The sequence below is a fragment of the Rhagoletis zephyria genome, unplaced genomic scaffold, assembly GCF_001687245.7.
Source record: "Rhagoletis zephyria isolate East Lansing unplaced genomic scaffold, Rhagoletis_zephyria_1.1 Rzeph_scaffold_00177, whole genome shotgun sequence".
Taxonomy (NCBI): Eukaryota; Metazoa; Arthropoda; class Insecta; order Diptera; family Tephritidae; genus Rhagoletis; species Rhagoletis zephyria.
In genome coordinates, this window is record NW_016157261.1 from 280,868 (window position 1) to 294,916 (window position 14,049).

The following is a 14,049-nucleotide window of genomic DNA, read 5'->3' on the forward strand; positions in this document are numbered from 1 at the left end:
TTGATTAGCTCTTTGTTTCAACAAATGCTTCGCGTCTTTTCAACGATTTGTATTCCACATTTTTACCCCTCTCCCAGCTCTCGAGTTTATTCTTCTCATGCATGCTGACAAATGACGCCAATGACAGGTGCTCATTAATTTGTCGACACTTTGCTAATCTGAGGAAAAAGCAATACTAATGGCGATGGTGCGTCAGATGTAGAAATAGAGATTTTTTTTTTTTAATATGGGCCAAAATTTTCAAATATTTAAAGGTAATAAGAAGTTATGCAACGTATATGTACATATATTTCTATTAGGGTGTGGGGCACCCCCTTATTTTCTTATAAATACGTACAAAGTAATATCACCCACAAAAAAATTAAAAAATGACAAAATAGCGGTGACTGCCTTGCAGGGTTTGTAAAAATAATAATTTTTTTTTATTGCACAGTTTCGAAAAAAAGTGTTCTTTAGCCTAGTATGTATGTATATCTCAGCCAGTTTATTAAACTTATATGAATAAGATTCAATAATATGTCAAATTTATTAGATTTTTAGTGAATTTTTTTCGAATTTTCGCGTATAAAAACCTGGTAACAACCCCTAAAATTTTTTTTTAAATTTTGAAATTTTCATGGATTTTTTATTTTGTACGTATGGAATGATATGTTAAAAATAAATATTTTAGATATTGCAAAATTTCATTGTTTATGGTTTTATAAAAAAAAAATGTAGTAAGTTTTCCTATCACAACATTTAAAAAAGTACATATAATTTGCTTCGTAGCGTCATCTTACCAGAGAACGTTTATAACTCGCTTGTAAATAAAATCCTAGGACAATTGAATTTTGCTAATCCATGCATTTTTTGACGTAATTGAACTAATCTCCTCTTCGCAGAATTTCTCATTAAAAATTTCTAGCACATAGCCATTGTGAGTTGAATAACAATTTTGCTAAAAAAACAATCAGCAGCAAAAAAGCCAGTCCTAAGGGACATTCACCCAGAGCATTTTAACCTAATGAACTTGTTTATTCATACAAATTGTACGACCATTGAAAAAGCAATAAAGCACACACGCTCTTAAAAACCAGAAGAAACAAAAGGTACGTATGCACACTAGGATGCCTCACCAAAAAAGTGGCAGTTTTTGCCAGCGGAATCATAAAATTTATTATATTTTAAGACTTCCGCCAAAAAATATTTCGGAAGAATATTAGGATTTGCGTGAGCTGCACCAATTTGAAAATACCTCAAAAAATCGAATTATTTTGATTCGGTTGATAAACTTATTTAAAAATTTTTATGCAGGTATTTGAAGCTTAAAATCTTCTATCATCTGAGCCCATTTTTTGTAAAAATTTAGTTTTCAACTAATTTTATTTATAAAAAAACTCATTGTCGAGTTGTTTTCAAATCGGTCAAGCTCAGGTAAATCTCATTTATCCCCCGAAAATTTTGGCGGACGTCTTAAAATATAATCAATTTTAAAGCAGTACCGAATTTTTATTTATATGGCGAGTGATTCGACCTAATGTAGATACATATGTATGTATGTACGTTTGTATCTTCATTGGTGCCATGCCAACATTTTTTTTTTTAATCAGAAGAAATCGTCAAATAAATGACTTGCTGTAAGCACTCGAGCAGCTGAAAAAATGCCACATCATCAATGACATTGAGGTATTACAACAATACAAAGGATGCTTACATGTCCATACGAAATGATAGAGAGATCCAAAAAAAAAAAAACAAAAACAAAGTAGCAATGTAAGCTAGGAGTGATGAAGTGTGGGCGATAAAACAGGTAACGAGCACAAACAAATCCGGTAATTCATCCATCATTGATTAAAAATCGAAGCAAAACAGAGTTGCAATAAACAAGGCAGCAACACAGAAATACATGGCAAAATATAAAGCAAAAAAACAGAAAATAAAAAATAAAAAAAACACAAAAAAGTTGCTAAAAATGATCAGAAAAAGCACATGCGACCTAGCAAATCAAATTTCATGGAATGCTCAAAAAAAAAAATGGACAGAACAAAGGACGGCAGGCAGGATGCGAAGTAGAAATTCATTTGTCAGTTGTAATGCGAGTTTTTGATGGCTTGCCGCTGCTACCTTTTTGTGCTTTGCATTTTGCTGTTTTCCAGGTTTTTTTTTTCTTTGCATGATACCTCCCATGCGGTCAGGCGCGCCACAACAAATACAACAATGCATACCACAATAACGCAAATACGAGTTACAACAGGCAACACTATGCTCCCTAAACGCGATTTTGGTACGTCAAATCAAAAACTCTGTTGAAGTCTTTTACGCGATTGATAAATAAAAACGTGGCTGAATGAATGAATGAACATGAAAAAATAAAAAAAAAATAAATGAAAAAGCCAGCAAATAATAGTAGTCGCACAACAGCGAGCAGTGACCACGTAATAAAGCAGTCAAATGCAGGCGCCACCAACAAAAACTGTACAAAAATACATGTTTACATACAAAAAAAAAACGGTGAACAAATGAAATAAATAACAAACATCAAGGACACTGAGCAACGACGACAAGGACGACCCGCAATTGGTGGCAAATAGAGATCACATTGCCGGCAGCGTCGCAAAAAATAACAGAAAAAATCATTGAAAACCAACGAAGCATTGGCATAGCAAGAAGGATGGGAAAGCAAAAAGGACAGGAATTACACAACTCCAATTGCAAGCAGCATCAATTTTTTTACTGAAATTCATCAAAAAAAAGTACAATCAGTCAAATGAAATAAACGGAAAAATGGTAATAGATGCCAACAGCGGCTCACCAGACATTGCAGTAAGCAACATTGCTCATAAAAATAATATGGCTACAAAACGTATTCATCAATGGAAAAGGGAAAAAGTGGTCCTCTGATAATTGAAATCAATCATTCCGTTGGGTCTTCTCCATTTTCGAATGTATGTATGTATGCATGTAGGTATGTCCTTTCGAGAGCTATGTATGTATATGAGAGCAGCATGATCCTTTGATTAGCTAAAATAAACATTTAAAGCGCTACTGTTTTCTATATTCTACGAACGTTTTATATTTAATTGATCTTATTCAATTATTATAAATCCGCTAATGAAATCGCGGCCTTTCATAGCCAAGGTCATATACATAGTATGTATGTATGCAGCCTCGAATGGAATTTATTAAGGGTGGTGTATTTTTAGTACATATGTATTTAGGACTGCGAGTCAAGTTTGACTTTTCTAGCACAATTGAATTAGGTTAGGTTATGTTGGAATGCTTGGGATGCCGATTCCTGCGCGTGTAGGCCCCTTGTTATGGCACACAATGTTACCGATCTCTTTCGATGTTTAGTAGCTCACTTGGATACAAATCAATCAATGCGCAGTATTCAGAGCTGCCATTGTGATTTTTTTACATTTTTTTTTTTGAGATGTCATATTTTCGAAAACTATTTTTTTTTTTTATCAAAAATTTTATATGTGCAAAATTTTTCAAGAAAAAAAAAATTTTTAAATATTTCTTTTCATAGAGAATTTTGATGTGTGTATGTGTTATTTTTTTTCAAATTTTTTCCTCGCTCCGTTCTCGAGATACTTGCAAAACTATTAAATCGATTTGTTTTTGTTTTTGTGCTGTAAAAATGAAATGAAAATGTATTAATCAAGCTGAAATTTCATATTTATTTATTATTTATGTTTATGCATCAACCCTAAAAATTTGAAACAAATCAAACACATGAAGTGTGAACCCCGTCCGTTATGCAAGAATATTTTTGAAAAAAAATTCGCCCTTAGATGGCGCCGGGGTCGAAATATTTTTAAATCCCGTATTATATTTGATTACAAATAGTTATTGTTTGGTGCTTAAACGTTGTATACGTGTTTTGCCGAGCTTCTCCTCCAATTCATGTTGCCATGTTGTTGGCGGTTTGCCATTGTCTGCCGAGAGACGATCGCTTTTTGAAAAAAAAAAAGTTTTTTGCTGTTGCTGGGACCAGAAATTGAACCATGGACCTATCGAGTGGCAGTAGGCACATCTAAGCCCTCAGCAAGTGCACAACTCAAATCCGAAAAAGGTCAGAAAAAATGCAATAAAGTATTAAAAAAAAATAGTTAAAATAAGAGCAAACGTGAAATTTTCATTGATTTTTATTTGTTTTTATTTTTGATCTAAAAAAACGCATAATTTTGCGTCATTTTTTTCTAAAGTAAAGCTATCTTTAGTGTTAATAGTTTTATTGTAAGTTTTTGCCTGGGCTACATAAGCATTTTCACTTTATGAGAACTATGTAAACTATAACCGGTTTAACAGTTTTTTTTTTTAATTTCAAAATCGGGAACCGGTTTTTTAATTGCAATTTCGAATAACTCGAAAACCAGTTTTGGAAAAAGACGAATAGGCGAATAACTACGCTCACCTCCCGTATAACGGTATTCTCGAAAAATGCAAAAACTGCGATATTTCACTAAATATTAGATGCAAATTGTTGAAATTCAGTGTGGTGAAGTAGAATTGTGGTAAAAATAATATTATTATGAAATTTTTTGAAAATGGGCGTGCCACCGCCCACTTATAACCAACCTACATCAAACTCGGTAGGAATATTGCTGAGTGTTCCACCAAGAAACCTGTTGAAAATTTTTGAAATAGCACAATAACCACGCCCATCTCCCATATAATGTTAATTTACAGAAATTCGAAAACTGCGATAAATCAGTAACTATTAAAGCTACTTAATTCGAAATCGATCATAAATCAGATTATTGCAAAATTTGGGAAAACGGGCGTGGTACCACCCACTTCTTAATGCATATGTATGCGTATCTCGGTAAGCACTTTACCGTTTTCCACCAAGCCCAGTTCAATTAAATATTTCATAAAGTCTAATGGAGCATACATAGATACTTATTATCACAAATGTTTGAAATCGGGGGAAACCCCCAGCTTTTCAAGTAAGTTTACAGAAAGATGAAAACCCTGTATTTAAAACGTGCGCCGGGTATATAAAGTTCGGTATTCCCCCGAACCAATACTTGTTCAAATTAATTTTAAAAATCATATAAATGCAAAAGGCAAGCTTTGTGAAAAAATGCACAAAGTTGCACCATAACAACAATTTTTTGCAAGTTTGAAGTAGCGCATTTTCTTCCTTATAAAAGAAAATACGAAACTAAAGACATACATAAAGCCTTTAAATGTCCAACCACGTGAAAGATGAAAATAAAACGAATTTTTCCACAGTTTAATGACATACCGACGCTGCTTTTATCATAACTTAAATAAGATTCAAATTAATTAATTATAAACACCTCACCTACTTGGGAATTTACAATTTTTTTTTTTACTTTCCACAAGGTTTCCTTTTCTTTTGTTTCACTTTCAAAAGCACTACCGGCATACTATTTAGCTTCAAACTTCAAAACGAGATAAAAATCTTTAATAGATTTCCGCTTCATTACGCTCACTACTACTACTTTTTTCAATTATGCGGCAAACATGAAAAAGCTATCAAGTGGTACCTAGGCGGCGAAGTGAAGAGAAAATTCATTGAAGATAATAATCGCCGTCAATAACTAGGAAACACTATGAAAGTGTGCTGGAGAAAATAAGGAAAGGCACAAAGGCGGAAAATGGCATAAAAGGAGCAGCATCAATGAATAGTTATCCTGGGCATTGAATTAGGTGAAAGCGGCTTTGTGAAGCCGCAACAGTCGAGCCGACCAATCTAAGGTGGATCATTTAATTAAAAACACACATACTTTTCCTTGTATATATGTATGTGCTTTTACTTGCATATGTATCTATGTTTGTAAAACTCCTGCGCCAGTACAGCTTGCGTGGAGATGCCAATTAAAGTTCACTTAGTTGGGATATTTTTTGTTTTTTAAGTAGGCAATTTAATTATTATATTTTTAAGTACATACATAAAAAAATTTCTGACCTGGCGTGAAAAACTCTTTCGGCATGAGCCATTAATCTAAGAACATTCCACGACAATCGTAGAAACCTGTACGGTGACCAGACGTCCTGATTTATAAGGACATGTCATGATTTCAGGGTCGAATTAAAGTGTCGTGACTGGGGGTCTCTTGCCAGTGTCCTGGTTTTACCTTGCACTTATCTGGTCACTCTAGAAACATATCTACATTTTGCAGATATCTTGAACGTAGTTTGGACTAATTTTAGCTGCGCTAATTGTTTCCAAAGAATTGCAATCGAAATTTGTTCAAAGGTGTTGCGCGCTGAGTAATGTCAACGTGACTCTCTGTTAGGTCACTGGAAAAAAAGTTTAGAACGGAACAAAAAAAAGCTGTTACGGCTGCCAGACGTCTTTGGAATAAACGACGAGGAAAAATTATGAAAATAACGCAGCCATTACGAAACTCTTTTAAACCAAACGATATGACTCTGCATGCTCCAGATCTTTGCGATCTCTATTGACCAGGAAACAAGTCTACAAAAAGCGATGTCCGCAGCAATCAAAGCGACTCAGGCATTTTTTTTTTGGTTGACACGAAACCCTGCGTCGTTCAACCGACGGAGGGGTGCGTCTGAAGAACGGCGCGGCGCTTTATGTGGAGGCAGGTGGAAAAAAGTTCAGGCGACAGTTCATAGAAAAATTTTCCCCATATTTTACATTTAGGTTTTTATAATAAAAGAGAGAATACAAACTAAATTTCATCGAAATCGTATGAAATTTAATCTTTCCGACCACAAGGGTGGACTAGTATTAAATCTGTTTTGCACGAAGTCCTTCTTCTTCTACTCTGAGGTTCCACACTTCCGACCGGAGCATTCTTGATGCTCACTAATTTGCAGACAAAAGGTTTATTCAGTTTTTTCTTGGCAAAAATCTTCTAAGGATAATTTTGGAGGACAAAAGGGGAACCCTACGGCCAGAAAATTGTAAGAGTCACTCCCAAAAGCCACCCAAGAGAGCTCCGTTTCGCCGGACATCTCTACTTACTATCTATTAGAGAAGTTCAGGATAATTCCTTCACAACTTTAAAGTTTTGTGGAGGTGTGGCTTTGGACAAAGGGTGCATCCCGAAGGCACGAAGAACTGTGAGGATGAATTTCAGATCGGCATCCCTTTTCTCCTATTTTAGACCTTTGTAGTCTGATTGGCTTGTACAACAAAACAAGGTTCTTGGGGAGCGATTGAGTCTCTCTTTAGAGCAGATCAGTAGAATCTACCTCATTTTTAATAATTGAAGAACAAAGATTACGTGGTTAGTGCCTTCTCTGATATCGAGGGTGCCTTCAATGTACCCTAATGTACTACTCGAGACTATAGTAAAAGCTCTCGGACAGTAAAAGCGCGGATTGGAAATCAACTTGAGGCTTGAGCACCGCTTACTCTCCGACAGACAAAATCAAGTGCTTACACTTATATTATCTACATTATCGAACTTCTGTCATACCCCCTCAATAAGTATACCACATTGCATCTCACAGTATCCCTCCATCTCTCACATGAATTCTTTTTTTTTTAACAATAGTTAGTACAATAAGCACCAGCATTGCCAGCCTCTTGCCGCAAATCTAATCTAAACTCACCTGGCATAATAAGCAGCTGCGGCCATCGCCTGCGCCGTCTCCAAACGCACCTCGATCTTGCCGTGCCGATATGGCAATTTGGCGGTGCCGTCCTCCTCGAGCACCAAAACATCCTGAAATTCGCCGGTGTCCTCCTCGAAAACGATGGGCAAAGCAGTGGGTCGTTGGGGATGGCTAGTAGTGGGCAAATTGTTGTTGTTGTTGGCATTGCCGCCATTGTGTTTGGCNATTCGCCGGTGTCCTCCTCGAAAACGATGGGCAAAGCAGTGGGTCGTTGGTGATGGCTAGTAGTGGGCAAATTGTTGTTGTTGTTGGCATTGCCGCCATTGTGTTTGGCATTATTATTATTATTAGTTGCATGCGCACATGCGTTGTTGATGCCACCGCCGCCAATGCCAATGCCACTGTTGCTGTGCATTGCCGTTAATGAGCTGGCATGCGACGATTGCAGTAAGCCGGCTTGTTGTAACAACAATTCCACAGAGCTATCAGACACATCAATGGCGGAGATGCCGCAAGTGGTGGGCTGGGAATTGGAAGTTGTAGAAGAGGACAACACCTGTGGGGATGCTGTGGCTGCTGTGGCATGTACCGTTGCCTTTGTGGTGGTTAATGCCACTGCGGGTTGGGCTATCATAATTTCAGCAGACTTCTGAGTCTTTTGTTGTTGCTGTTGCTGTTGTTGTGCACCGTGCTGGTCGGCATGCGCGCCCAAAGGATGCTCGCGCACTTCTGTGTGTTCTGAACGGGATTGCTGCTGTTGTTGTTGTTGTTGAGACTGGTGCGGCTCCACAAGTTGACGCTGTGCAACTGCCTTCGCCGGGTGCAACTGCTGCTGCTGTTGTTGTTGTTGTTGTTGTTGTTGCTGTCGTTCGCGCAACTGCTGATAGAGGTAAGGACGTTGCTCGCCATCGGCTTTGGTGCGCTGTTGAGGGTTATATTGATGATGCTGCTGCTGTTGTTGTTGTTGCTGCTGTTGGATTACTTGCTTTGTAGCCGCAGCTGGTGGCGCCACATATGCTGGCGGTTGCATAGGCAGCAGCTTGCTATTGAGCCTGCCACCCAACTGACCAGCATCCACTTTGCCGTGACTATTATTCGTTGTTGCTGTTGCTGCTGCTGCTCGCTTATTACCACCCACTTTTGCGGCGAGCAAACGCTTTTTCAACTGTCTCGAGGGTGGCAATGGGGGCGCCACATCTTCTGCACCAGATTTTCTAAGATTTTTAGGCGGCGGCAACGGTGGCCGCTCCTTAATTGTCTCATAGACGTGATTGAGTGGCGCAGGCGGTGGTGGTGGATTCGCAGCTGCATCGCTCTGCAGCAGAAAATGTTGCCGACTATCCACTGGCTCTACATAGGCATCGGAGAATTGGAAATGTTGCTGATAGGATGAGTAGCTTCCCAACTCTGTGGAATGTATGGATTCCTGCTTGACACCAGGTTGGTTGGTTGTTGGCGCAGGCGGCGGCGGTGGTGGTGGTGGCGGCAACTTCAAAAAGTGCACTGGCTTTTGTGCAACATGCTGCTGGTTGGGCCCACCATGTATGGGCACAAAAGTTGCCGCCGACGACGACAATCTGTCAACATCTTCGTGTGAGGAGTCAAATGGCTGCTGCTGTTGACTGTTGGCAGCAGAGAGAAAGTGGCGTGGCGATTGCTGTGTACGCTGCTGAGATTGATTTTGTTGCGGCTGACTACGTTGTTGCTGACTCGAAGAGCTGGCGAAATTGAGCTCTACTTCTTGGCCCACCTGACGCGCTGCTAAGAAGCGCTGCTGCTGCAGTTGCTGCTTTTGTTGCCAGTTCGGCCGCTGCTGCTGTTGCTGTTGTTGTGGTAGCTGCTGTTGCTGTTGTTGTGGCAGCTGCTGTTGCTGTTGTCTCTCCTGTATACCGTCCACTTGAAATGTCGTCTGACTTAGCAGATGACGCTCGTAAATGTCGTTCAATAGATTTGTAGCGGTTTTCGATATTTGATTAAAATTTGTTTGTTGTTGCTGTTGCTGCTGCTGTGGTATACGACTCGTCTTAGCTGGCGACAAATCGCGTTGCAGCCCACCATTCGTATTGATTTGTTGCATTGCCGGCCTGCCATGTCCAGCAGCATGGCCACCAGCCACCAATGATTGCGGCATTCCCACCGCAATTGATTGCTTCGCTGCAGTGTCGCCAGTATTCGTGTGCGGCTGCTGTGGCTGATACTGTGCCAGTGCCTGTGCCTGTTGCCGCAGTATTTGTTGCTGCTGTTGTTGTTGTTCATTCCAATTGCGACTCGTTTTGGCTAATTTTTGTGCGGCACTCGAATTCTCATTGCCGATTGATTGCTGTTGCTGCTGCTGGTAGTGTTGTTGTTGCAGCTGTTGTTGTAATTTACGTTGTTGCTGATACTGATGATAGCTTTGGCGTTGTTGATGACCACCACCAGCTGTTGTTGTTGCGGCTCCATGTCCTTTTGGCTGGCCATCACGTCTTGCGGCTGAACTTGCGCCAACATTGTGGCGTGGTCGATGCACAGATGCCTGGGAAAAAAGAGAATTCTTGAATGAATTTTAGCTTTGGTGAATGAGACTAAATGGATTCAACAAAATAGATTTCTTTATTCACAGCTTGAAACTTATTTGGAACATCACCTAAAAGAAGTTCTTGAAGCTCTTCTCTAGGATTTATACTGGTTGTAGGTATTTCGGCGCCAAGTCGAGGCTGTGAACTGCTGGAAGACAATACCGTTTAGTCATGGAAGTAAGTTTCCTGCTCAGTTCATACATAGGATTGGATCTCGACTTGTATTTTACGAATCTCGGGTTTAGCCCTGAGGCTTTAAGGCAGCATAACTAATTCTGGAATTCAACCAACAGACCTACCTCTCACATATGACACTCTGGATGTCGTCTTTCAGTTCGTATAGATGCCTTTTGACGTGCCTGGGCGAGGGACACCCTACTAAAGGCTGCTTGATGAGCATCATGTTATGCTACTTAACTGGGAGAATTTGAGCCTCGTCGTGAAAGTGTGTCCGGAGTGCCGTGTTCGGATATGTCTGTAGTTTCGACCACTGTGTACTGCTAGTCCCCGGGGTTTTACTTGCCATGGTTATAAAATTAACCCCGACCAGAACCTAATGTTTTGGGACACAGTCCTGCCTAAGCAGCCCATGTAGATAGGGGCAAGCCAACGTCGGGACACCTTCGCAAACTTTTGTAGCTGGAAAGATATGACGCCATCGGGGACCCAAATACTTGAAGGGTTTCAATGAGTTAATAAGCACAAAACAGGCGATGCTCGCTTAGAAACTTAAAGTCCTCAGCGTCTTCAAATGCTGGATTTGTATTCTCTTTTAGCATTCAGTTGACTATCTAACCTTGAGGCTACCTGACCTCTGGTATTTCCACATATACCTATGAACATATGTACATACACACATATAAGCAAATGTGTTTAAATGTAGGCACAAATATATGTTTGTATGCACATGTGCAGCACGCCTACCTATCGACCTCCTCTCGAACACGAAAACATTGGCCCATCCTCAAGAATTCATGCGTGTAAACATATTAAATTTTATTATGTAAATCACTTGAAATTCTATGTTTACACGCTTCACAGTTGTTCAATTGCTACCGAAATGAAACACACACACCAGCAGTTGAGCTATAATTCTGATTTTACTTTTACGGCATCACGTCTCATCAATTAATAAAATGGGAACGAACACGAAAAGCGTCTTCGAGTAGACACAATTAAGCCATTAAAATCGTCAAACTAGATGCACCCGCATGGTATGGACGGACATATGTATCTACGAATGTAATTGAAGCCGGGAGACAAGTTGTAAAAAAAAGCAAATGATCGAGCGGAAATCAAGCAACGGAATGAAAATAACTGCAGTGGAAGAATGCAGCACGCACAAGAAGACAAACAAATATGAAAGTGATACGACTACTCCTACACAAATACAATTTCGGCAGGGAGCGGGGGGCGGGCGACAAGTGTGGTTGGGGAATTTGGATTTTATTACAAGTGCAGCATTTGGCTGGTCGCATGCCGCACGCCACATACCCTATGCCACATACCCAAATTGACATCGTAAAATTTACTATCAAAATAACATACCAGAAAAAAAAGTATCACCATCAGCAATAGCAACAACACGAGTTAGAACAATTGTCGCTATGAAAAGGAAGAATTCCATCAAAATCATGACCAGGAAAAAAAGCCAAAAATTCAACAAATCACTGACGGCCGCCCAACTGATGCACATCGAAGAGAGCAAACCACGAAAAAATGCACTTGTAGGAGGAGAGCGAGCTGCTGGTAGGAAAGAAATGCGCAATGAATTGTGATGAGTACATAATTAAATATATGTATATGTATGAATGTGGATATGAGTGTCTGAATATTTGTAGAGCTGCGGCGTAATTGTGAGACATGTGGTTGCATGCCACAAAGAGTTGTAAAGTTGAGAAGTCATTGAATGAGTTTAGGAATTCGGTTGCAGGAATTTTGCGATTTGATTTTTAACATATTTTTTGTATTACGCAAGCAAGTAGTGATGTATGTATTACGCTTACCACTTACTAAAATCTATGAGGCGCCTAAATGTAGTTGTAATGCCATACGAAATATGGTATAGATTCCGGTCTTTTTGACCTTTATTAAAAAAAATAATAATAATTGAAAATGGTACTGATAGGGTTAAAGTGCAATAAAAGAATATTGAGCGGAGAATTTTACTGCAAGTCATCTCGAAATCGAAAATTCCGCAGGAAGCTGATAACTTTAAGTGCTAAGAGGGTAGTTATTGGTTACAAAAAAAAAATAATTGTGGCAAACCTGCAGGCTCCTATTTTAAGTTTTCAGTTGGCACTCCCAAAAACCAGAATTTTGATGCAAAATATTTTTTGGCAATTTTTTTTTTAAATAAACAACGAATAAATTAAAATTTTTTTTTCTGTTTTTTTTTAAGTTGATTTTTAAGATAAAGGGAGACGATAAACGAGCAGCGTTTCTTCATTCGAAACAAATGGTTTCAGCTGTTCTTTGCATTCCATTTAATTTAAAGTATCGAATCATCAAATCGCATACGTATGTATGTACATGTGTATGTTATTTAGGCCAAAAGAAAAATATTTAAAAAAAAATCAATCCGCTAAAGTATGTACGTACCTACGTAAATAAACTTTTTACTTACAAATACGGGAGCCTCATTCGCCGAAGAGTCGCCATCACTGCACCTGAAAAATTATAAGAAATAAGCATCAATAAAACTAAAAGCTTATACATTGGAAACATTTAAAGAGAAACGTTTAAGCATAGAAAGGAAACAGTGAACGAAAGTGGGTTAAACAAAAAAAATATGTGTAGACCAGTCATATCCCGCATGGACTTCATTTGATATTAGGGGTATTCACGATCCGGTACATACTGAATTACATAAACGCAGCAGGTGGCAACCCTATTAAAAAATAAAGCCTTACTGCAAACCTAATGGCCAAGCCCTTTCATTTGACATGTTTTGTTTTTAATGCAACGAACGGTGTGGATCTTATAATTTTTTAGACAGCCGGCAACTCTATTCAAAAAAATAAAACCTTATTGCACATTTGGAAGCCAAGACCTCTCTCATTTAAAGACTCATTATTTAGTCCAACGAACAGCCCACATCTTATAAATTTTGAAATTTTGTCGAACTTTTTTTTTGTGACCGACAACGAAATTTTCATATGGGACTGAAAGAAAAAAATTAGCGTGTTTTTGACACAGTCTTATGTATATACATACATATATATACAGTGACTGAAACAAATGACCACAAGTTGCTTTTCTTCAAATATATTCGTAATGTTTTGCGAGATAAACTTTTTTTGTTATTTTTGTACAAAAATATCGTCTAAGCTTTAACCAAAACCGTGTAAATCAGAGTTTCAAATTTTATACAAATTTTAGGAAAATTAAAAAAATTTTCATCAAAACATTTTATTCTGAACAAAAGAAAATTATCTCGAAAAAACATTACGAATATTTGAAGAAAATCAACACGTGGTAATTTGTTTGAGTCACTGTATATGTACATCTAAATCAGTGATGGGCACTGCCTTTCCCGCGGGCAAAGGTCTTTTAAGCTTTCTATATATGTAGTTTGCATAGGCGCGTGCAGCTTACAAATTACGTAGTTTTTGGGCTAGCAGTACTTCAATCACTGGTTTTTTAAGTTTGAAATTTCGCTTAGTTATTCTATGCTATAGTAGAGAACATGTGAAATCTATAAAAAATGCGAACTGTCTTGCGCATTTTACTTCATAAGAATTTTCCTAAATTTTGCATGCATAAAGTTTGAAACTTTGATTTATATAGTTTTGGCTTGGACAATGTTTTTATAGAAAAACAAAAAAAAAAAATATTGAAAAGCATTATTAATATTTATAAAAATAAAATTAACATGTGAAGACTTGTTTGAGTCACTGTATGCACGGAATTCTGTTGTGCACATTTTTCCCTAATCCTTTCCTAA

At 38.3% G+C, this 14,049-nt stretch overlaps 2 protein-coding genes across 2 annotated transcripts in view; both read right to left on the minus strand.

Moving 5' to 3' along the window:
• Positions 1 to 7,752, minus strand: part of LOC108357445 (kinesin-like protein CG14535) — a 119,362-nt gene extending 111,610 nt beyond the window's left edge. Inside the window, exon 1 of the mRNA XM_017608534.1 lies at positions 7,543 to 7,752. Coding sequence (XP_017464023.1) covers positions 7,543 to 7,568 — 26 coding nt within the window. The 5' untranslated portion in view covers positions 7,569 to 7,752. The remainder of the gene's footprint in view (positions 1 to 7,542) is intronic.
• LOC108357435 (mediator of RNA polymerase II transcription subunit 15-like) lies at positions 7,717 to 12,830 on the minus strand. Its single transcript, XM_017608515.1, has 6 exons — positions 12,820 to 12,830; positions 12,730 to 12,772; positions 9,562 to 10,060; positions 8,459 to 9,303; positions 7,909 to 8,320; positions 7,717 to 7,826 (listed from the first exon to the last, which is right to left on the minus strand). The coding sequence occupies exons 1-6, from the start codon at positions 12,828 to 12,830 to the stop codon at positions 7,717 to 7,719; spliced, it is 1,920 nt and encodes a 639-aa protein (XP_017464004.1).
• Between the last annotated feature and the right edge of the window lie 1,219 nt (positions 12,831 to 14,049).